Consider the following 26,356-nt stretch of genomic DNA (forward strand, 5'->3'; position numbering starts at 1 on the left):
GGGGGGGTCAGACCTATGCACTGGGGGCCGCAATAAGCAGCATTTGTTATAAACTACGGTATGTAGAAACCTATTTCAGATTAAGCTTTTTAAAGGGCCGGTACCATCTTATACCAGTAGAGGAGCCACTGATATCAGGGGTCTCTGGTGTCCGGGGTCTCAGAGCGACAAGGAAACCAGATCACGGGCGACTGCCGTATATGAAAGGGGACGTCTAAGGCTACGCGAATAGCAGGTGGTCAGTAAATCCTGACAGTGTGACTGTAGCCTTAGAAGGAAAGCCTGCAGTCACTACATGTGACCACAGAGTGACAAACTGACAGTGCGAGGCGCACAAGGTATCCCATGTGAGGGCGGCGTCACGTGACAGCACGATTTGTACGCTTGTGGTCTCGTGCGGACTGTGCTCTCTTCTAGAATCGGAGGACAGTGTAGTCCTCGTGTGACCGAGAGTGTGCGCATCGTGTAGGTGCGGTCTTTAAAAATGTCTCTTTAAGGGTCTCTGATATGAAGCCATTGTCACTTACTGCATCCGGCCTTGTAGCTGAACCCTGGGGGGATGAGAAAGCCCTGCTGGGCGGCTGCTGCGGCCGCCAACGTCCTCTGGTCCGGAGGGAACACGGGGATCATCAGGGGAGGCAGCTGACCCTGGACCTGGAGGAGACAGCGGAAATGTGACACATTGTATACAGGGAAGACTGCGCAGATACATACACAGCGCAGGCATACGGCACATGGCGTCTCCTGTGTACGGTATATACCGATTACACGGGGTGTACAGGGTGTGAGTATACATATATCCATCTATACACATAATACAGATTACACGGGGTGTACAGGGTGTGAGTATACATATACCCATCTATACACATAATACAGATTACACGGGGTGTACAGGGTGTGAGTATACATATACCCATCTATACACATAATACAGATTACACGGGGTGTACAGGGTGTGAGTATACATATATCCATCTATACACATAATACAGATTACACGGGGTGTACAGGGTGTGAGTATACATATATCCATCTATACACATAATACAGATTACACGGGGTGTACAGGGTGTGAGTATACATATATCCATCTATACACATAATACCGATTACACTGGGTGTACAGGGTGTGAGTATACATATATCCATCTATACACATAATACAGATTACACGGGGTGTACAGGGTGTGAGTATACATATATCCATCTATACACATAACACCGATTACACGGGGTGTACAGGGTGTGAGTATACATATATCCATCTATACACATAATACAGATTACACGGGGTGTACAGGGTGCGAGTATACATATATCCATCTATACACATAATACAGATTACACGGGGTGTACAGGGTGTGAGTATACATATATCCATCTATACACATAATACAGATTACACGGGGTGTACAGGGTGTGAGTATACATATATCCATCTATACACATAACACCGATTACACGGGGTGTACAGGGTGCGAGTATACATATATCCATCTATACACATAACACCGATTACACGGGGTGTACAGGGTGCGAGTATACATATATCCATCTATACACATAATACAGATTACACGGGGTGTACAGGGTGTGAGTATACATATACCCATCTATACACATAATACAGATTACACGGGGTGTACAGGGTGTGAGTATACATATATCCATCTATACACATAATACAGATTACACGGGGTGTACAGGGTGTGAGTATACATATATCCATCTATACACATAATACCGATTACACGGGGTGTACAGGGTGTGAGTATACATATATCCATCTATACACATAATACAGATTACACGGGGTGTACAGGGTGTGAGTATACATATATCCATCTATACACATAATACAGATTACACGGGGTGTACAGGGTGTGAGTATACATATATCCATCTATACACATAATACAGATTACACGGGGTGTACAGGGTGTGAGTATACATATATCCATCTATACACATAATACAGATTACACGGGGTGTACAGGGTGTGAGTATACATATACCCATCTATACACAATGCCGATTACACAGGGTGTACAGGGTGTGAGTATACATTTACCCATCTATACACATAATACAGATTACACAGGGTGTGAGTATACATATACCCATCTATACACAATACAGATTACACGGGGTGTACAGGGTGTGAGTATACATATATCCATGTATACATAATACCGATTACACAGGGTGTGCAGGGTGTGAGTATACATATACCCATCTATACACATAATACCGATTACACAGGGTGTACAGGGTGTGAGTATACATATACCCATCTATACACAATACCGATTACACAGGGTGTACAGGGTGTGAGTATACATATATCCATCTATACACATAATACCGATTACACGGGGTGTACAGGGTGTGAGTATACATATATCCATGTATACATAATACCGATTACACAGGGTGTACAGGGTGTGAGTATACATATATCCATCTATACACATAATACAGATTACACGGGGTGTACAGGGTGTGAGTATACATATATCCATGTATACATAATACCGATTACACAGGGTGTGCAGGGTGTGAGTATACATATACCCATCTATACACATAATACCGATTACACAGGGTGTACAGGGTGTGAGTATACATATACCCATCTATACACATAATACCGATTACACAGGGTGTACAGGGTGTGAGTATACATATATCCATCTATACACATAATACCGATTACACGGGGTGTACAGGGTGTGAGTATACATATATCCATGTATACATAATACCGATTACATAGGGTGTACAGGGTGTGAGTATACATATATCCATCTATACACAATACAGATTACACGGGGTGTACAGGGTGTGAGTATACATATATCCATGTATACATAATACCGATTACACGGGGTGTACAGGGTGTGAGTATACATATATCCATGTATACATAATACCGATTACACAGGGTGTACAGGGTGTGAGTATACATATATCCATCTATACACATAATACAGATTACACGGGGTGTACAGGGTGTGAGTATACATATATCCATGTATACACATAATACAGATTACACGGGGTGTACAGGGTGTGAGTATACATATACCCATCTATACACATAATACAGATTACACGGGGTGTACAGGGTGTGAGTATACATATATCCATCTATACACATAATACAGATTACACGGGGTGTACAGGGCGTGAGTATACATATACCCATCTATACACATAATACAGATTACAAGGGGTGTACAGGGTGTGAGTATACATATACCCATCTATACACATATACCCATCTATACACAATACCGATTACACGGGGTGTACAGGGTGTGAGTATACATATACCCATCTATACACATATATCCATCTATACACATAATACAGATTACACGGGGTGTACAGGGTGTGAGTATACATATACCCATCTATACACATAATACAGATTACACGGGGTGTACAGGGTGTGAGTATACATATATCCATCTATACACATAATACAGATTACACGGGGTGTACAGGGTGTGAGTATACATATACCCATCTATACACATATACCCATCTATACACATAATACAGATTACACGGGGTGTACAGGGTGTGAGTATACATATATCCATGTATACATAATACCGATTACACGGGGTGTACAGGGTGTGAGTATACATATATCCATGTATACATAATACCGATTACACAGGGTGTACAGGGTGTGAGTATACATATATCCATCTATACACATAATACAGATTACACGGGGTGTACAGGGTGTGAGTATACATATATCCATGTATACACATAATACAGATTACACGGGGTGTACAGGGTGTGAGTATACATATACCCATCTATACACATAATACAGATTACACGGGGTGTACAGGGTGTGAGTATACATATATCCATCTATACACATAATACAGATTACACGGGGTGTACAGGGCGTGAGTATACATATACCCATCTATACACATAATACAGATTACAAGGGGTGTACAGGGTGTGAGTATACATATACCCATCTATACACATATACCCATCTATACACAATACCGATTACACGGGGTGTACAGGGTGTGAGTATACATATACCCATCTATACACATATATCCATCTATACACATAATACAGATTACACGGGGTGTACAGGGTGTGAGTATACATATACCCATCTATACACATAATACAGATTACACGGGGTGTACAGGGTGTGAGTATACATATATCCATCTATACACATAATACAGATTACACGGGGTGTACAGGGTGTGAGTATACATATACCCATCTATACACATATACCCATCTATACACATAATACAGATTACACGGGGTGTACAGGGTGTGAGTATACATATACCCATCTATACACAATACCGATTACACGGGGTGTACAGGGTGTGAGTATACATATACCCATCTATACACACACAATACAGATTACACGGGGTGTACAGGGTGTGAGTATACATATATCCATCTATACACAATACCGATTACACGGGGTGTACAGGGTGTGAGTATACATATATCCATCTATACACATAATACAGATTACACGGGGTGTACAGGGTGTGAGTATACATATACCCATCTATACACATAATACAGATTACACGGGGTGTACAGGGTGTGAGTATACATATATCCATGATGATACATCATGTGTCCAGTATCTATATAGTCTCATTTATGTATCTATATTTTATCCATCCTTTATCTACAGTGGGAATAAAAAGTCTTTAGTCGCCACCAATTGTGCAAGTTCTCCCCCTTATATAGAGGAGAGCGGCCTGTAACTGACATCATAGGTCGACCACAACTATGAGAGTCACAATGAGGAAACAAATCCAGGAAATCACCTTGTCTGATTTGGGAAGATTTATTTTGCTAATTATGGTGGAAAATAAGTATTTGGTCGCCTAAAAACCTGCAGGATTCCTGTCCCTCACAGACCTGTAACTTCTTCTGTAAGAGGCTCCTCTGTCCTCCACTCATTACCTGTAGTAATGGCGCCTGTTTATAAAAGACACCTGTCCACAACCTCACACACTCCAAACTCCACTATGGTGAAGACCAAAGAGCTGTCGGAGGACACCAGAAACAAAACTGTAGCCCTGCACCAGGCTGGGAAGACTGAATCTGCAATAGGCAGCAGCTTGGTGTGATGGAATCTACTGTAGGAGCAATAATAAGAAAATGGGAGAAATACAAGACCACTGATCATCTCCCTCCATCTGGGGCTCCAGACAAGATCTCACCCTGTGGGATCAAAGTGATCACAAGAACGGTGAGCAAAAATCCCAGAACCACACGGGGGACCTAGTGAATGACCTGCACAGAGCCGGGACCACCGTAACAAAGGCTACCATCAGTAACTCACTACGCCGGCAGCGACTCAGATCCTGAAGTGCCAGACGTGTCCCCCTGCTTAAGCCAGTACATGTCCGGGCCTGACTGAAATTTGCTAGACAGCATTTGGATTATCCAGAAGAGTATTGGGAGAATGTCATATCGTCTGATGAAACCAATCTTCTCTAAACTCTGCTGCCCGACTAATCCACCTGTCCCCCCGCTATTCCCCAGCTTCTCCCCTCTGTCAATCCCTTCACTGGCTCCCAATTGCCCAGAGACTCCATTACAAAACCCTAACCATGACATACAAAGCCATCCACAACCTGTCTCCTCCATACATCTGTGACCTCGTCTCCCGGTACTTTCCTGCACGCAACCTCCGATCCTCACAAGATCTCCTTCTTTACTCCCCTCTTATCTCCTCTTCCCACAATCGCATACAAGATTTCTCTCGCGCATCACCCCTACTCTGGAACTCTCTACCACAACATATCAGACTCTCACCTACCATTGAAACCTTCAAAAAGAGCCTGAAGACCCACCTCTTCCGACAAGCCTACAACCTGCAGTAACCACCAATCGACCAAACCGCTGCACGACCAGCTCTACCCTCGCCTACTGTATCCTCACCCATCCCTTGAAGATTGTGAGCCCTCGCGGGCAGGATCCTCTCTCCTCCTGTACCAGTTATGACTTGTATTGTTTAAGATTATTGTACTTGTTTTTATGTATACCCCTCCTCACATGTAAAGCGCCATGGAATAAATGGCGCTATAACAATAAATAATAATAAAATAATAATAATAACCAAAGTAGAACTGTTTGGTAGAAACAAAACTCGTGTTTGGAGGAGTCAGAATGCTGAGTTGTATCCAAAGAACACCATACCTACTGTGAAGCATGGGGGAAGCAACATCATGCTTTGGGGCTGTTTCTCTGCAAAGGGACCAGGAGGACTGATCCGTGTACATGAAAGAATGAATGGAGCCATGTACCATGAGATTTTGAGTGCAAACCTCCTTCCTTCAGCAAGGGCTTTGAAGTTGAAACGTGGATGGGTCTTTCAGCATGATAATGATCCCAAGCACACCCCCAGGGCAAGGAAGGAGTGGCTTTGTAAGATGCATATGAAGGTCCTGGAGTGGCCTAGCCAGTCTCCAGATCTCAACCCCATAGAAAACCTTTGGAGGGAGTTGAAAATCCGTGTTGCAAAGCGACAGGCCCAAAACATCACTGCTCTAGAGGAGATCTGCATGGAGGAATGGGCCAACATACCAACAACAGTGTGTGGCAACCTTGTGAAGACAGAAAACGTTTCACCTCTGTCACTGCCAACAAAGGATATATAACAAAATACTGAGATGAACTTTTGTTAGTGACCAAATACTTATTTTCCACCATAATTTGCCAAATAAATCTTCCCAAATCAGACAAGGTGATTTTCTGGATTTGTTTTCTCATTGTGACTCTCATAGTTGTGGTCTCTACCTATGATGTCAGTTACAGGCCGCTCTCATCTTTATAAGGGGGGAGAACTTGCACAATTGGTGGCGACTAAAGACTGTTTTCCCCACTGTATCTAGTCTACATCACATATACGGTATCTACATTGTATCTGTCATCTATCCATTATCCTGTATCTGTGCAGTTTCCATCATGTATCCAGTATATACAGCATCTAACACATATACATGGGAAGTGAAGAGCTGTGGAATTTTTTGCTAGCTCCCGCCAGCAGGAAGGTACAAAACTTTTTTTTTTAAAATGGTTTCCAAGGATAAAAGTGACTTTGCCAAGAGAAGAGGCTCCAAAACAGCCCGAAAAAAACACTAATAGAAAGACAGATGGTTCCACGATGGGAATCGCTGCCAATGAGAGAAATAAATAAATAAAAATAAAATGGATGTTATTGAAGCTGATTGTAAGGTCCTGTGATCGCTGCCAGCGAGGATGTGCCGCTCAGATGCTCATGTCATGGACGGGGACAGCGAGGAAGCAGTGACTGCCGTGACCTTGTACTATCCATGAGTGGTGACACCCTAACACCCTGACAACGCTCACCTCCTTGTAATAAAAACAACTGACGCTAATCTGCACCCAGGGGAACTGTAACATGGGTCATCATGCAGTCACTGTAGCTTCCTCCTGCAGACAGGTGGCAGCAGAGAAGCGTGAACACTCGTGACATCTGGATTGTAGCATTGTAACAAGGTGGCACGGGGTGGTAGTTGTGGGTGAGTTTACTAAGTCAGTGTACACCCCGACACCTTGCAAATGAAAACACAGGTGACGCCCCAGTCCTGCGGTACAGTCAGTTACCTTCAGTACACGTTCACTTCAGTTTAGAACACACCACAAGCCAACGTTCTGATTCAACAGTAAAACTTTTCTGAACACGGTGCAAACAAGACAATGTTTCCTGCGACTTCAGAAGGCTGCACAGCACAGTATTTCTCCTGGGGTCGATCCCGCTGAAAAAGTGTCTGTCCACGCGGCTCGTCATCATGCTAGGCCAACTTCTATCCTCTGTGCTCACTAAGGTGCACGTCCTGCCCTGGGCAAGCCTGCCGGGCTCTGCTCTCCAGCAGGAAGTCTTTTTTCTAAGTTTAGGGGCTTTGCTCCATCCCCCTTTTAACGCCTCCCAACTGTTTAAGCCTTTTGTGCCCATTCTGTCCCTATCAGTTATATTATACAGAGGAGACATCACCGCTCCCCAGATATCAGTTATATTATACAGAGGAGACATCACCGCTCTCCAGATATCAGTTATATTATACAGAGGAGACATCACCGCTCCCCAGATATCAGTTATATTATACAGAGGAGACATCACCGCTCTCCAGATATCAGTTATATTATACAGAGGAGACATCACCGCTCTCCAGATATCAGTTATATTATACAGAGGAGACATCACCGCTCCCCAGATATCAGTTATATTATACAGAGGAGACATCACCGCTCCCCAGATATCAGTTATATTATACAGAGGAGACATCACCGCTCCCCAGATATCAGTTATATTATACAGAGGAGACATCACCGCTCTCCAGATATCAGTTATATTATACAGAGGAGACATCACCGCTCTCCAGATATCAGTTATATTATACAGAGGAGACATCACCGCTCCCCAGATATCAGTTATATTATACAGAGGAGACATCACCGCTCTCCAGATATCAGTTATATTATACAGAGGAGACATCACCGCTCCCCAGATATCAGTTATATTATACAGAGGAGACATCACCGCTCTCCAGATATCAGTTATATTATACAGAGGAGACATCACCGCTCTCCAGATATCAGTTATATTATACAGAGGAGACATCACCGCTCCCCAGATATCAGTTATATTATACAGAGGAGACATCACCGCTCCCCAGATATCAGTTATATTATACAGAGGAGACATCGCCGCTCCCCAGATATCAGTTATATTATACAGAGGTGACATCACCGCTCCCCAGATATCAGTTATATTATACAGAGGAGACATCACCGCTCTCCAGATATCAGTTATATTATACAGAGGAGACATCACCGCTCTCCAGATATCAGTTATATTATACAGAGGAGACATCACCGCTCCCCAGATATCAGTTATATTATACAGAGGAGACATCACCGCTCCCCAGATATCAGTTATATTATACAGAGGAGACATCACCGCTCCCCAGATATCAGTTATATTATACAGAGGTGACATCGCCGCTCTCCAGATATCAGTTATATTATACAGAGGAGACATCGCCGCTCTCCAGATATCAGTTATATTATACAGAGGAGACATCGCCGCTCCCCAGATATCAGTTATATTATACAGAGGAGACATCACCACTCCCCAGATATCAGTTATATTATACAGAGGAGACATCGCCGCTCCCCAGATATCAGTTATATTATACAGAGGAGACATCGCCGCTCTCCAGATATCAGTTATATTATACAGAGGAGACATCGCCGCTCCCCAGATATCAGTTATATTATACAGAGGAGACATCGCCACTCCCCAGATATCAGTTATATTATACAGAGGAGACATCACCGCTCCCCAGATATCAGTTATATTATACAGAGGAGACATCGCCGCTCTCCAGATATCAGTTATATTATACAGAGGAGACATCACCGCTCCCCAGATATCAGTTATATTATACAGAGGAGACATCGCCGCTCCCCAGATATCAGTTATATTATACAGAGGTGACATCACCGCTCCCCAGATATCAGTTATATTATACAGAGGAGACATCGCCGCTCTCCAGATATCAGTTATATTATACAGAGGAGACATCGCCGCTCCCCAGATATCAGTTATATTATACAGAGGAGACATCACCGCTCCCCAGATATCAGTTATATTATACAGAGGAGACATCGCCGCTCCCCAGATATCAGTTATATTATACAGAGGTGACATCGCCGCTCTCCAGATATCAGTTATATTATACAGAGGAGACATCGCCGCTCCCCAGATATCAGTTATATTATACAGAGGAGACATCGCCGCTCTCCAGATATCAGTTATATTATACAGAGGAGACATCGCCGCTCTCCAGATATCAGTTATATTATACAGAGGAGACATCGCCGCTCTCCAGATATCAGTTATATTATACAGAGGAGACATCGCCGCTCCCCAGATATCAGTTATATTATACAGAGGAGACATCGCCGCTCTCCAGATATCAGTTATATTATACAGAGGAGACATCGCCGCTCTCCAGATATCAGTTATATTATACAGAGGAGACATCGCCGCTCTCCAGATATCAGTTATATTATACAGAGGAGACATCGCCGCTCCCCAGATATCAGTTATATTATACAGAGGAGACATCGCCGCTCCCCAGATATCAGTTATATTATACAGAGGAGACATCACCGCTCCCCAGATATCAGTTATATTATACAGAGGAGACATCACCGCTCCCCAGATATCAGTTATATTATACAGAGGAGACATCACCGCTCCCCAGACATCAGTTATATTATACAGAGGTGACATCGCCGCTCCCCAGATATCAGTTATATTATACAGAGGAGACATCGCCGCTCCCCAGATATCAGTTATATTATACAGAGGAGACATCGCCGCTCCCCAGATATCAGTTATATTATACAGAGGAGACATCGCCGCTCCCCAGATATCAGTTATATTATACAGAGGAGACATCACCGCTCTCCAGATATCAGTTATATTATACAGAGGAGACATCACCGCTCCCCAGATATCAGTTATATTATACAGAGGAGACATCGCCGCTCTCCAGATATCAGTTATATTATACAGAGGAGACATCACCGCTCCCCAGATATCAGTTATATTATACAGAGGAGACATCACCGCTCCCCAGATATCAGTTATATTATACAGAGGAGACATCACCGCTCCCCAGACATCAGTTATATTATACAGAGGAGACATCACCGCTCCCCAGACATCAGTTATATTATACAGAGGTGACATCGCCGCTCCCCAGATATCAGTTATATTATACAGAGGAGACATCACCGCTCTCCAGATATCAGTTATATTATACAGAGGAGACATCGCCGCTCCCCAGATATCAGTTATATTATACAGAGGAGACATCACCGCTCTCCAGATATCAGTTATATTATACAGAGGTGACATCGCCGCTCCCCAGATATCAGTTATATTATACAGAGGTGACATCGCCGCTCCCCAGATATCAGTTATATTATACAGAGGAGACATCACCGCTCCCCAGATATCAGTTATATTATACAGAGGAGACATCGCCGCTCCCCAGATATCAGTTATATTATACAGAGGAGACATCACCGCTCCCCAGATATCAGTTATATTATACAGAGGAGACATCACCGCTCCCCAGATATCAGTTATATTATACAGAGGAGACATCGCCGCTCCCCAGATATCAGTTATATTATACAGAGGAGACATCGCCGCTCCCCAGATATCAGTTATATTATACAGAGGAGACATCACCGCTCCCCAGATATCAGTTATATTATACAGAGGAGACATCGCCGCTCCCCAGATATCAGTTATATTATACAGAGGAGACATCGCCGCTCCCCAGATATCAGTTATATTATACAGAGGAGACATCACCGCTCCCCAGATATCAGTTATATTATACAGAGGAGACATCACCGCTCCCCAGATATCAGTTATATTATACAGAGGTGACATCACCGCTCTCCAGATATCAGTTATATTATACAGAGGAGACATCACCGCTCCCCAGATATCAGTTATATTATACAGAGGAGACATCGCCGCTCTCCAGATATCAGTTATATTATACAGAGGAGACATCGCCGCTCCCCAGATATCAGTTATATTATACAGAGGAGACATCACCGCTCCCCAGATATCAGTTATATTATACAGAGGAGACATCGCCGCTCTCCAGATATCAGTTATATTATACAGAGGAGACATCGCCGCTCCCCAGATATCAGTTATATTATACAGAGGAGACATCGCCGCTCCCCAGATATCAGTTATATTATACAGAGGAGACATCGCCGCTCCCCAGATATCAGTTATATTATACAGAGGAGACATCACCGCTCTCCAGATATCAGTTATATTATACAGAGGAGACATCACCGCTCCCCAGATATCAGTTATATTATACAGAGGAGACATCACCGCTCCCCAGATATCAGTTATATTATACAGAGGAGACATCGCCGCTCTCCAGATATCAGTTATATTATACAGAGGAGACATCACCGCTCCCCAGATATCAGTTATATTATACAGAGGAGACATCACCGCTCCCCAGATATCAGTTATATTATACAGAGGAGACATCGCCGCTCCCCAGATATCAGTTATATTATACAGAGGAGACATCGCCGCTCTCCAGATATCAGTTATATTATACAGAGGAGACATCACCGCTCCCCAGATATCAGTTATATTATACAGAGGAGACATCGCCGCTCCCCAGATATCAGTTATATTATACAGAGGAGACATCACCGCTCCCCAGATATCAGTTATATTATACAGAGGAGACATCACCGCTCCCCAGATATCAGTTATATTATACAGAGGTGACATCACCAGATATCAGTTATATTATACAGAGGAGACATCACCGCTCCCCAGATATCAGTTATATTATACAGAGGAGACATCACCGCTCCCCAGATATCAGTTATATTATACAGAGGAGACATCGCCGCTCTCCAGATATCAGTTATATTATACAGAGGAGACATCACCGCTCCCCAGATATCAGTTATATTATACAGAGGAGACATCACCGCTCTCCAGATATCAGTTATATTATACAGAGGAGACATCGCCGCTCCCCAGATATCAGTTATATTATACAGAGGAGACATAGCCGCTCCCCAGATATCAGTTATATTATACAGAGGAGACATCGCCGCTCTCCAGATATCAGTTATATTATACAGAGGAGACATCACCGCTCCCCAGATATCAGTTATATTATACAGAGGAGACATCACCGCTCCCCAGATATCAGTTATATTATACAGAGGAGACATCGCCGCTCTCCAGATATCAGTTATATTATACAGAGGAGACATCACCGCTCCCCAGATATCAGTTATATTATACAGAGGAGACATCACCGCTCCCCAGATATCAGTTATATTATACAGAGGAGACATCACCGCTCTCCAGATATCAGTTATATTATACAGAGGTGACATCGCCGCTCTCCAGATATCAGTTATATTATACAGAGGAGACATCACCGCTCCCCAGATATCAGTTATATTATACAGAGGTGACATCGCCGCTCTCCAGATATCAGTTATATTATACAGAGGAGACATCACCGCTCCCCAGATATCAGTTATATTATACAGAGGAGACATCGCCGCTCCCCAGATATCAGTTATATTATACAGAGGAGACATCACCGCTCTCCAGATATCAGTTATATTATACAGAGGTGACATCACCGCTCCCCAGATATCAGTTATATTATACAGAGGAGACATCGCCGCTCTCCAGATATCAGTTATATTATACAGAGGAGACATCACCGCTCTCCAGATATCAGTTATATTATACAGAGGTGACATCACCGCTCCCCAGATATCAGTTATATTATACAGAGGTGACATCACCGCTCCCCAGATATCAGTTATATTATACAGAGGAGACATCACCGCTCCCCAGATATCAGTTATATTATACAGAGGAGACATCACCGCTCCCCAGATATCAGTTATATTATACAGAGGAGACATCGCCGCTCCCCAGATATCAGTTATATTATACAGAGGAGACATCACCGCTCCCCAGATATCAGTTATATTATACAGAGGAGACATCACCGCTCCCCAGATATCAGTTATATTATACAGAGGAGACATCACCGCTCCCCAGATATCAGTTATATTATACAGAGGAGACATCACCGCTCCCCAGATATCAGTTATATTATACAGAGGTGACATCACCGCTCCCCAGATATCAGTTATATTATACAGAGGAGACATCACCGCTCCCCAGATATCAGTTATATTATACAGAGGAGACATCGCCGCTCTCCAGATATCAGTTATATTATACAGAGGTGACATCGCCGCTCCCCAGATATCAGTTATATTATACAGAGGAGACATCGCCGCTCCCCAGATATCAGTTATATTATACAGAGGAGACATCGCCGCTCTCCAGATATCAGTTATATTATACAGAGGAGACATCGCCGCTCCCCAGATATCAGTTATATTATACAGAGGAGACATCGCCGCTCCCCAGATATCAGTTATATTATACAGAGGAGACATCGCCGCTCCCCAGATATCAGTTATATTATACAGAGGAGACATCACCGCTCCCCAGATATCAGTTATATTATACAGAGGAGACATCGCTGCTCCCCAGATATCAGTTATATTATACAGAGGAGACATCACCGCTCCCCAGATATCAGTTATATTATACAGAGGAGACATCACCGCTCCCCAGATATCAGTTATATTATACAGAGGTGACATCACCGCTCCCCAGATATCAGTTATATTATACAGAGGAGACATCACCGCTCCCCAGATATCAGTTATATTATACAGAGGAGACATCGCCGCTCCCCAGATATCAGTTATATTATACAGAGGAGACATCACCGCTCCCCAGATATCAGTTATATTATACAGAGGAGACATCGCCGCTCCCCAGATATCAGTTATATTATACAGAGGAGACATCACCGCTCCCCAGATATCAGTTATATTATACAGAGGAGACATCACCGCTCCCCAGATATCAGTTATATTATACAGAGGTGACATCGCCGCTCCCCAGATATCAGTTATATTATACAGAGGAGACATCACCGCTCCCCAGATATCAGTTATATTATACAGAGGAGACATCACCGCTCCCCAGATATCAGTTATATTATACAGAGGTGACATCACCGCTCCCCAGATATCAGTTATATTATACAGAGGAGACATCACCGCTCCCCAGATATCAGTTATATTATACAGAGGAGACATCGCCGCTCTCCAGATATCAGTTATATTATACAGAGGTGACATCGCCGCTCCCCAGATATCAGTTATATTATACAGAGGAGACATCGCCGCTCCCCAGATATCAGTTATATTATACAGAGGAGACATCGCCGCTCTCCAGATATCAGTTATATTATACAGAGGAGACATCGCCGCTCCCCAGATATCAGTTATATTATACAGAGGAGACATCACCGCTCTCCAGATATCAGTTATATTATACAGAGGAGACATCACCGCTCCCCAGATATCAGTTATATTATACAGAGGAGACATCGCCGCTCCCCAGATATCAGTTCTATTATTCAGGGATCTTTCCTTTTTCCGGTCTTCGTGGCTCCGTTTGCTCCTCCAGATCTGATGAGTGTTCCCTTGGCCGGGAGCGGCGCTGCCGTAATGATACGATTATTGTGCTGGGGACATTATAATTCCGCATTCTGTTCCCAACCACAGAACAATTACCCGACAATTTTGGTTAACCAGAGAATCGCGCTGCTGAGGAAGGAGGAAACACGGACATGGAGGACGGCGAGTACAGGGCCCAGTGTCTGGAAAACAAGAGTTGTCATCAGCTACGGGCGGCGCTGCTGATCGGGGAGGCGTTCCGCACCTCCAGCCTAATAAAGACTAAATTAATTACGAGAGCTTTTATTGCAGAGTTATCACTATCTGTAGAGCCGCTTTAATTATACGTCGCGAGCTAACGAGACAGAAATGAATTTCAGCTCAGGGAAGTAATGAAGAGATCGCTGCAACCGAGAAGAGGAATCCGCATGGTTATAGCAGCGGCGCGGGAATCACAGCACAGGCTGCAGGGAGCAACAGTGCAGGGGCCACACCACCGGGGCAGCAGAGCAGGGGCCACACCACCGGGGCGACATGGCAGGGACCACACCACCGGGGCAACTCCCATCAGAAATGGAGAAAATTACAGTGGTAGCTACATTCTGCGGGACAATCATCTGTATAGTCATGGGTCACAGCATATTCCTCATCTCTGCCATATTCTCCGCATATCTCCCATCATCCTCCATATCAACATCACATCTACATCTCTCCACCATATCATATTCCACACTTTTACTCCATATCCACAGCATATCCTCATCTCTCACTCATTTCCAAAGCATACAGTGGGTGCGGAAAGTCTTCACACCCCTTTACATTTCTCACTCTTTGTTTCATTGCAGCCATTTGGTAAATTCAGAAAAGTTTATTTTTTTCTCATTAATGTGCACTCTGCACCGCATCATGACTGAAAAACAGAAATGTAGACATTTTGGGAAATTAAAAAAGAAAAACTGAACTATCCCATGGTCATAAGTATTCAGCCCCTTTGCTCAGACACTCATATGTAAGTCACCTGCTGTCCATTTCCTTGTGATCCTCCTTGAGATGGTTCTACTCCTTCATTGGAGTCCAGCTGTGTGTAATTACACTGATAGGACCTGATGTGTAAAGGCGCACACCTGTCTATATAAGACCTCACAGCTCACAGTGCATGTCACACCAAATGAGAATCATGAGGCCAAAGGAACCGGCCAAGGAGCTCAGAGACAGAATTGTGGCAAGGCTCAGATCTGGCCAAGGTTACAGAAGAATGTCTGCAACACTCAAGGTTCCTAAGAGCACAGTGGCCTCCATAATCCTTACATGGAAACAGTTTGGGACCACCAGAAGTCTTCCTAGACCTGGCCGTCCAGCCAAACTGCGCAATCGTGGGAATAGAGCCTTGGTGAGAGAAGTAAAGAAGAACCCCAAGATCACTGTGGCTGAGCTCCACAGATGCAGTAGGGAGATGGGAGAAAGTTCCACAAAGTCAACTCTCACTGCAGCCCTCCACCAGTCGGGCCTTTATGGCAGAGTGGCCCGACGGAGGAAGCCTCTCCTCAGTGCCAGACATATGAAAGCACACGTAGAGTTTGCTAAAAACCACATGAAGGACTCCCAGACTATGAGAAATAAGATTCTCTGGTCTGATGAGACGAAGATAGAACTTTTTGGTGATAATTCTAAGCGGTATGTGTGGAGAAAACCAGGCACTGCTCATCACCTGCCCAATACAATCCCAACAGTGAAGCATGGTGGTGGCAGCATCATGCTATGGGGGTGTTTTTCAGCTGCAGGGACAGGACGACTGGTGGCCATTGATGGAAACATGAATGCGGCCAAGTACAGAGATGTCCTGGATGAAAACCTGTTCCAGATGACCGAAGGTTCACCTTCCAACAAGACAATGGCCCTAAGCACACAGCTAAAATAACAAAGGAGTGGCTTCAGAACAACTCTGTGACCATTCCTGACTGGCCCAGCTAGAGCCCTGACCTAAGCCCAATGGAGCATCTCTGGAGAGACCTGAAAATGGCTGTCCACCAACGTTCACCATCCAACCTGACGGAACTGGAGAGGATCTGCAAGGAAGAATGGCCGAGGATCCCCAAATCCAGGGGTGAAGAACTTGTGGCATCATTCCCAAGAAGACTCATGGCTGTACTAGCTCAGAAGGTGCGTCTACTCAATACTGCGCAAAGGGGCTGAATACTTATGACCATGGCAGATTTCAGATTTTCTTTTTTAATAAATTTGCAAAAATTTCTACATTTCTGTTTTTTTCAGTCAGGATGGGGTGCAGAGTGCACATTAATGATGAAAAATGAACTTTATATAATTTACCAAATGGCTGCAATGAAACAGAGTGAAAAATTTAAAGGGGTGTGAATACTTTCTGCACCCACTGTATCCCTCATCTCTTTTCCATATCCCCATTTCTCTTCAGGAACCACAATATATCCCACAACCATAGGCACAACACATGCCCCCACCTCCAAAGCATAACCCCCACCTGTCCTTCATATCCACAGCATATCTCCTATCTTTCTCACACATCCCATAGTACATTTCTGTCACGGGGTCCTTCTCCGGTATCACACAATCAACGGAGCAAAAGAATAGTGAACAATCCCATGACCTTTATTTAGGCAAAAATACGATAGGTCCATATACAATCCACCACACTGAGGATAAGATAGTCCAGAAGCCGAATGCAGATCAGTGACCGGATAAAAGCCCTGGGAGATGAGAGTCCAACAATCCAGCAGACAGAGGATAACAGTCCATATACTGTTCTTTCTCTCTGAGGAGCTGTGTTCACATCATAGTTCTACACAGGATCTCCGATTGTGTCTCACCTCACTGATATTTTTGAAGTCCCCCTCCTCATTCACAGGTCGGGGGGGGGGGGGGCGTCGCAGGGGCTCATTGTCTCAACAAGGCAGGTCAATATGTCATTAGCATGTTAGCAGACAATACAGGACTGTGGGGGCTGATATCAGATGGTAACACCAGCCATTCATCAATTACCAAATAACTCATCCTACAAGAGAACACCATGAAAATCAGTAACATATTACTACAAACACAATTATATCTACACACCATATCCCACCATCACAGAGCCCCAAGTCTCTTCCATGACCACACCATATCATCGACTCTCTGACCTATCCTCAGAATATCCCCCCTCTCCCCCATGTCCTTCAGTGGCAGAACAAGGGGATTTGTTTGTCGCTCTTATCTCGTTGCTCTTCCAATTTTAGCCTCTGTCCTACGACAAGGAGGACAATACGGTGGCGTCCATCTGTGCTCGCCATTAAACCCTGATAATCCCCCAAAGAACAGCTGGAGGTGCACTGCAGGCTCTCCATATAGCTCAATATAGGCTCTGTATACAGGCTGCAAGCTGATAACACTGCAGATACCACAACTGGACCAATCTATATATTACCTGCACTGACACAATGTAACAAACCATCAGCTGTGTGAGAAGAACCAGTTTAAAGAAGGTACAAAAAGTGAATGTTTCCATTCACTGATGATAAACAGAGTTCTTATAAAGAGCAACAGCTGCAGGATTGTCTCACACTACCACTCCCTTCATCATACAGCAGCAGGCAGACGGAACTACCACCCCCATCATACAGAAGGCAGACGGAACTACCACTCCCATCACACAGCAGCAGGCAGACGGAACTACCACTCCCATCACACAGCAGCAGGCAGACGGAACTACCACTCCCATCACACAGCAGCAGGCAGACGGAACTACCACTCCCATCACACAGCAGCAGGCAGACGGAACTACCACTCCCATCACACAGCAGCAGGCAGACGGAACTACCACTCCCATCACACAGCAGCAGGCAGACGGAACTACCACTCCCATCACACAGCAGCAGGCAGACGGAACTACCACTCCCATCACACAGCAGCAGGCAGACGGAACTACCACTCCCATCACACAGCAGCAGGCAGACGGAACTACCACTCCCATCACACAGCAGCAGGCAGACGGAACTACCACTCCCATCACACAGCAGCAGGCAGACGGAACTACCACTCCCATCATACAGCAGCAGGTAGACGGAACTACCACTCCCGTCTGCCTGCTGCTGTATGATGGGAGTGGTAGTTCCGTCTGCCTGCTGCTGTATGATGCAACTACCACTCCCATCATACAGCAGCAGGCAGACGGAACTACCACTCCCATCATACAGCAGCAGGCAGACGGAACTACCACCCCCATCATACAGCAGAAGGCAGACGGAACTACCACTCCCATCATACAGCAGAAGGCAGACGAAACTACCACTCGCATCACACAGCAGCAGGCAGACGGAACTACCACTCGCATCACACAGCAGCAGGCAGACGGAACTACCACTCGCATCACACAGCAGCAGGCAGACGGAACTACCACTCGCATCACACAGCAGCAGGCAGACGGAACTACCACTCCCATCACACAGCAGCAGGCAGACGGAACTACCACTCCCATCACACAGCAGCAGGCAGACGGAACTACCACTCCCATCACACAGCAGCAGGCAGACGGAACTACCACTCCCATCACACAGCAGCAGGCAGACGGAACTACCACTCCCATCACACAGCAGCAGGCAGACGGAACTACCACTCCCATCACACAGCAGCAGGCAGACGGAACTACCACTCCCATCACACAGCAGCAGGCAGACGGAACTACCACTCCCATCACACAGCAGCAGGCAGACGGAACTACCACTCCCATCACACAGCAGCAGGCAGACGGAACTACCACTCCCATCACACAGCAGCAGGCAGACGGAACTACCACTCCCATCACACAGCAGCAGGCAGACAGAACTACCACTCCCATCACACAGCAGCAGGCAGACGGAACTACCACTCCCGTCTGCCTGCTGCTGTATGATGGGAGTGGTAGTTCCGTCTGCCTGCTGCTGTATGATGCAACTACCACTCGCATCATACAGCAGCAGGCAGACGGAACTACCACTCCCATCATACAGCAGCAGGCAGACGGAACTACCACTCCCATCATACAGCAGAAGGCAGACGAAACTACCACTCGCATCATACAGCAGCAGGCAGACGGAACTACCACTCGCATCATACAGCAGCAGGCAGACGAAACTACCACTCGCATCATACAGCAGCAGGCAGACGAAACTACCACTCGCATCATACAGCAGCAGGCAGACGGAACTACCACTCGAATCATACAGCAGCAGGCAGACGGAACTACCACTCGCATCATACAGTAGCAGGCAGACTGAACTACCACTCCCATCATACAGCAGAAGCCAGACGGAACTACCACTCCCATCATACAGCAGCAGGCAGACGGAGATTCCGCTCCAATGCCTTGGCTCTTGGTGGAGCGGTGCCTACGCTGGGTGGTCGCCGCTGATTTTCGTCTCTCTTCCTGCACGGAGAGATTTTAGCAGGTTTCTATGACAATAAAAACCAGAAGAGAACGGGCCGCCTGCCAGTGACAGCTCCACAGAGCTGGCCCAGGCCGTCGGGTGTCAGCCCCCTCCCCCAAATTATAACATTACAACAGGTACTATCACTTGGCATCGGCAATGAATAACGGGACAAGGCGGCAGATTTAGAAGTTGGGTTTGTTTTGGGTTGATTTGCTTTAAAACATATGGACATTGCGGCTCTGCCCAGAAAACCTTATTACATCATCAGCCCAGCGCTGCATTACTTCAAGGAAGTGGCTGTCAACACAGCCGATTGTGTGCCAGGGCGGGTGCAAGAGAACGGCGCCACCTAGAGGACGAGGCGGCAATGCAGGGCAGAGATCCAGCAGCATCGCCCCGGACAAAACCTGCCAGTGAAACTCATTACTAGAGACAATATATTATAAATTATGGACAGTCTAACATATATACAGTGGATAAAGTCTAAACACCCCACAAGAAGAATCATTTCAGAACTTTTCCCACATTTTGTCGCCCAGAATCTGAACAAATCCACTGAAAAATAAAGTGAAAGATAAAGAATTAATATAATGTGGTTGCATAAATCTGCACACCCGTAACCTAATACATTGTTGCAGTGTCCTGTGAATTACTGGCAGCATTCAGTCTTTTTGGGCTGAAGTCCATCATCGTGACACATCTAGTACTGGTGATCATTGCCCGCTCCTCACCTCCCCCAGTAATGGCCGATAACGGGGAGTAATAGATTGTAGTCTCCTGTCCTACAGTCTCCTCCCCAGTAATGGCCGATAACGGGGAGTAATAGATTGTAGTCTCCTGTCCTACAGTCTCCTCCCCAGTAATGGCTGATAACGGGGAGTAATAGATTGTAGTCTCCTGTCCTACAGTCTCCTCCCCCAGTAATGGCCGATAACGGGGAGTAATAGATTGTAGTCTCCTGTCCTACAGTCTCCTCCCCCAGTAATGGCCGATAACAGGGAGTAATAGATTGTAGTCTCCTGTCCTACAGTCTCCTCCCCCAGTAATGGCCGATAACGGAGAGTAATAGATTGTAGTCTCCTGTCCTACAGTCTCCTCCCCCAGTAATGGCTGATAACGGGGAGTAATAGATTGTAGTCTCCTGTCCTACAGTCTCCTCCCCCAGTAATGGCTGATAACAGGGAGTAATAGATTGTAGTCTCCTGTCCTACAGTCTCCTCCCCCAGTAATGGCTGATAACAGGGAGTAATAGATTGTAGTCTCCTGTCCTACAGTCTCCTCCCCCAGTAATGGCTGATAACGGGGAGTAATAGATTGTAGTCTCCTGTCCTACAGTCTCCTCCCCCAGTAATGGCTGATAACGGGGAATAATAGATTGTAGTCTCCTGTCCTACAGTCTCCTCCCCAGTAATGGCCGATAACGGGGAGTAATAGATTGTAGTCTCCTGTCCTACAGTCTCCTCCCCCAGTAATGGCTGATAACGGGGAGTAATAGATTGTAGTCTCCTGTCCTACAGTCTCCTCCCCAGTAATGGCTGATAACGGGGAGTAATAGATTGTAGTCTCCTGTCCTACAGTCTCCTCCCCCAGTAATGGCTGATAACGGGGAGTAATAGATTGTAGTCTCCTGTCCTACAGTCTCCTCCTCCAGTAATGGCTGATAACAGGGAGTAATAGATTGTAGTCTCCTGTCCTACAGTCTCCTCCCCCAGTAATGGCTGATAACGGGGAGTAATAGATTGTAGTCTCCTGTCCTACAGTCTCCTCCCCCAGTAATGGCTGATAACGGGGAGTAATAGATTGTAGTCTCCTGTCCTACAGTCTCCTCCCCCAGTAATGGCTGATAACGGGGAGTAATAGATTGTAGTCTCCTGTCCTACAGTCTCCACCCCCAGTAATGGCTGATAACGGGGAGTAATAGATTGTAGTCTCCTGTCCTACAGTCTCCTCCCCCAGTAATGGCTGATAACGGGGAGTAATAGATTGTAGTCTCCTGTCCTACAGTCTCCTCCCCCAGTAATGGCTGATAACGGGGAGTAATAGATTGTAGTCTCCTGTCCTACAGTCTCCTCCCCCAGTAATGGCCGATAACGGGGAGTAATAGATTGTAGTCTCCTGTCCTACAGTCTCCTCCCCCAGTAATGGCTGATAACGGGGAGTAATAGATTGTAGTCTCCTGTCCTACAGTCTCCTCCCCAGTAATGGCTGATAACGGGGAGTAATAGATTGTAGTCTCCTGTCCTACAGTCTCCTCCTCCAGTAATGGCTGATAACGGGGAGTAATAGATTGTAGTCTCCTGTCCTACAGTCTCCTCCCCAGTAATGGCTGATAACGGGGAGTAATAGATTGTAGTCTCCTGTCCTACAGTCTCCTCCCCCAGTAATGGCTGATAACGGGGAGTAATAGATTGTAGTCTCCTGTCCTACAGTCTCCTCCCCCAGTAATGGCTGATAACGGGGAGTAATAGATTGTAGTCTCCTGTCCTACAGTCTCCTCCCCCAGTAATGGCTGATAACAGGGAGTAATAGATTGTAGTCTCCTGTCCTACAGTCTCCTCCCCAGTAATGGCTGATAACAGGGAGTAATAGATTGTAGTCTCCTGTCCTACAGTCTCCTCCCCAGTAATGGCTGATAACAGGGAGTAATAGATTGTAGTCTCCTGTCCTACAGTCTCCTCCCCCAGTAATGGCTGATAACGGGGAGTAATAGATTGGGACAGAACATGAAAAATATTTATAAATCTTGTGACATTGTGACTGCTTTGAAACCAGAGAAAAAACTCTTGCCATTTTCTGGCGCTAACCTAACGTCCCCTGTTGGGGATTGCGGCATATTTGGAGATGCTTTTTTGTACAAACACCAATACATGTTGGGGGGGGGGGGGGAGCATCTGCTTGATTCTGTTACATTTGTTGTAATGTGATCCGGTGAAGAAGCTCCGGACGCCATGTTTCCAGCCCCTCGGGACCCTGATAATAACTTATTGTTATTAATGGATTTGCTACAATGTATCAGTGTCTACACCATTTATTTACACAACATAAAATGTCACTAGACATGCAGCAGGCCAGGGGGTGATGTGACCATATAAGGCCTCACCACCAGGGCGGCGATGGTGGGTCTCGCTGTGCCGGAGCCCACGGGCAGCGACTCTTGGTTAAGACTTTGCGAGAGCCAGAAATCTTGTAAAGAAAACAAGATGCGCCGGTATTAAAACTTTTAATGACTATAGTAAAAAAAAAAAAAAAAAGTGGAAGTTGGGCGCCAGCTGGCTGACTGCAGAATCCAGGCGGCACAGCTTGAACTTAAAGCTATCTTAACGTGATGAAAAAGTGCCAATAATTAGCATATGTAGCGTGAACAGGTTTGCTGGCACGAACAAGTGAAAAACTCCAAGGTAAAGTTATTATTAGGGAGTAATTAGCTCTGTGAAGTAAATGAGTTTAACAATAGCTGCCAGCACTCACAATATGTCCAACATCTGACTGTGTGGAAGATAACATTGTATCCGATCGCTCCCCGCGCGAGAATCTGTTAATAACCATATGTTAGTGTAATTAATGCAGAATCTTTCTGACCTGTTGTCACAGAGGAACAATATGAAGTGGAAGCGATCAAACAGCCAACGCGCCTCCGAGAGGCGGAAAATTCGGGGCTGCCAGTTACCGGCAGCAGGGTCTACTTAGTAATGGACATCAAATAGTTAAAATGTTCACGGATCAAAAGTACCAAGGCCAAATAAGTCAGATTTCAATAATGAGGACCCCAATCTGGAGAGTGGTGTGAATTCTGGGTGGTGTAGTCCCCCTGTACCAGCAACAGACTGATGACGGGTGATGGCGCCACATACGTCACTATGGGCTGTACGGCGACTACTTTACTAAGATTCTGCAGCTTTCCTGCTCTTCTACCTCATCAGTACCACTGATAGAAACATTCTGGAGAACATCTGGTTCCAAGTGAATTGAAGCTAAGGTTTGTGACAATGTATCAGCGTAGGCAATCTGTAAGCTGAAGTGAATCTCTCCTAACAAGAACCCTCCACTGATACATTATCTGCACTGGTACAATGTAGCAAACACACATGGATGGTGTCAGCAGGAAACTGGTCCATTCCCCGACACCAAACATGAAAATGGTGAAGACAAAGTGAATGTAAGGAGCCGGATGGTTGTGGAGGAGCTGAGCTGCTGCAGGCTCCGGTGTGGAGACGCTCATTCATCTTGTTACCCAACATCTGGATCAGGCTCATGTGACGCACCTGTCACAGTCCCGATCCTCCGCATGGCTCACCCTCCTGCCACCACAAACCGCGCCGCTCTGATCAGAGGCTCGAAGCTCAGGAATCTGAGAACTCATCTCCTCTAATGTGAGCAGGAACACAACATGGCGGTAATTCATCTGCGTCCGAAGAGGAAGATGCGTGCGAACCAAGACTGAAGCCACTGAGCAAAAGGAAGGCGTCTCATCACAAGAAGCTTCACCACCTGCTCCACTCACCCCACACAGGATCCAGATACATCCCCCAACCGGGACAGTATTATAGCAGTTATATTTCTGTACATAGGAGCAGTATTATAGTAGTTATATTCCCATACATAGGAGCAGTATTATAGTAGTTATATTCCTGTACGTAGGGAGCAGTATTATAGTAGTTATATTCCTGTACATAGGAGCAGTATTATAGTAGTTATATTCCCATACATAGGGGCAGTATTATAGTAATTAAATTCTTGCACATAGGGGGCAGTATTATAGTAGTTATATTCTTGTACATAGGGGGCAGTATTATAGTAGTTATATTCTTGTACATAGGGGCAGTATTATAGTAGTTATATTCTTGTATATAGGGAGCAGTATTATAGTAGTTATATTCTTGTACATAGGGCCAGTATTATAGTAGTTATATTCTTGTACATAGGGAGCAGTATTATAGTAGTTATATTCTTGTATATAGGAGCAGTATTATAGTAGTTATATTCTTGTACGTAGGGGCAGTATTATAGTAGTTATATTCTTGTATATAGGGGCAGTATTATAGTAGTTATATTCTTGTATATAGGAGCAGTATTATAGTAGTTATATTCTTGTACATGGGGGCAGTATTATAGTAGTTATATTCTTGTACATAGGGAGCAGTATTATAGTAGTTATATTCTTGCACATAGGAGCAGTATTATAGTAGCTATATTCTTGTACATAGGGGGCGGTATTATAGTAATTATATTCTTGTACATAGGGGGCAGTATTATAGTATATTCTTGTACATAGGAGCAGTATTATAGTAGTTATATTCTTGTATATAGGGGCAGTATTATAGTAGTTATATTCTTGCACATAGGAGCAGTATTATAGTAGTTATATTCTTGTACATAGGGGGCGGTATTATAGTAATTATATTCTTGTACATAGGGGGCAGAATTGTAGTTATATTCTTGTACATAGGAGCAGTATTATAGTAGCTATAGTCTTGTACATAGGAGCAGTATTATAGTAGTTATATTCTTGTACATAGGGGGCGGTATTATAGTAATTATATTTTTGTACATAGGGGGCAGAATTATAGTAGTTATATTCTTGTACATAGGAGCAGTATTATAGTAGTTATATTCTTGTACATAGGGGGCAGTATTATAGTAGTTATATTCTTGTACATAGGGGGCAGTATTATAGTAGTTATATTCTTGTATATAGGGGCAGTATTATAGTAGTTATATTCTTGCAC

The 26,356-nt window shown here is 44.9% G+C and overlaps 1 protein-coding gene across 5 annotated transcripts in view; it reads right to left on the reverse strand.

Moving 5' to 3' along the window:
* The window catches only part of SOX5 (SRY-box transcription factor 5), a 269,372-nt gene that overhangs the window by 53,681 nt on the left and 189,335 nt on the right, over positions 1 to 26,356 (reverse strand). For all 5 annotated transcript variants that reach the window (XM_073543998.1, XM_073543997.1, XM_073543996.1 and 2 more), the window contains one exon: positions 528 to 654. In XM_073543998.1, the coding sequence (XP_073400099.1) occupies positions 528 to 654 (127 nt within the window). The remainder of the gene's footprint in view (positions 1 to 527; positions 655 to 26,356) is intronic.

Source organism: Dendrobates tinctorius, unplaced genomic scaffold (genome assembly GCF_039654945.1).
Source record: "Dendrobates tinctorius isolate UK_male_01 unplaced genomic scaffold, ASM3965494v1 ptg000136l, whole genome shotgun sequence".
NCBI classification, from domain to species: Eukaryota; Metazoa; Chordata; class Amphibia; order Anura; family Dendrobatidae; genus Dendrobates; species Dendrobates tinctorius.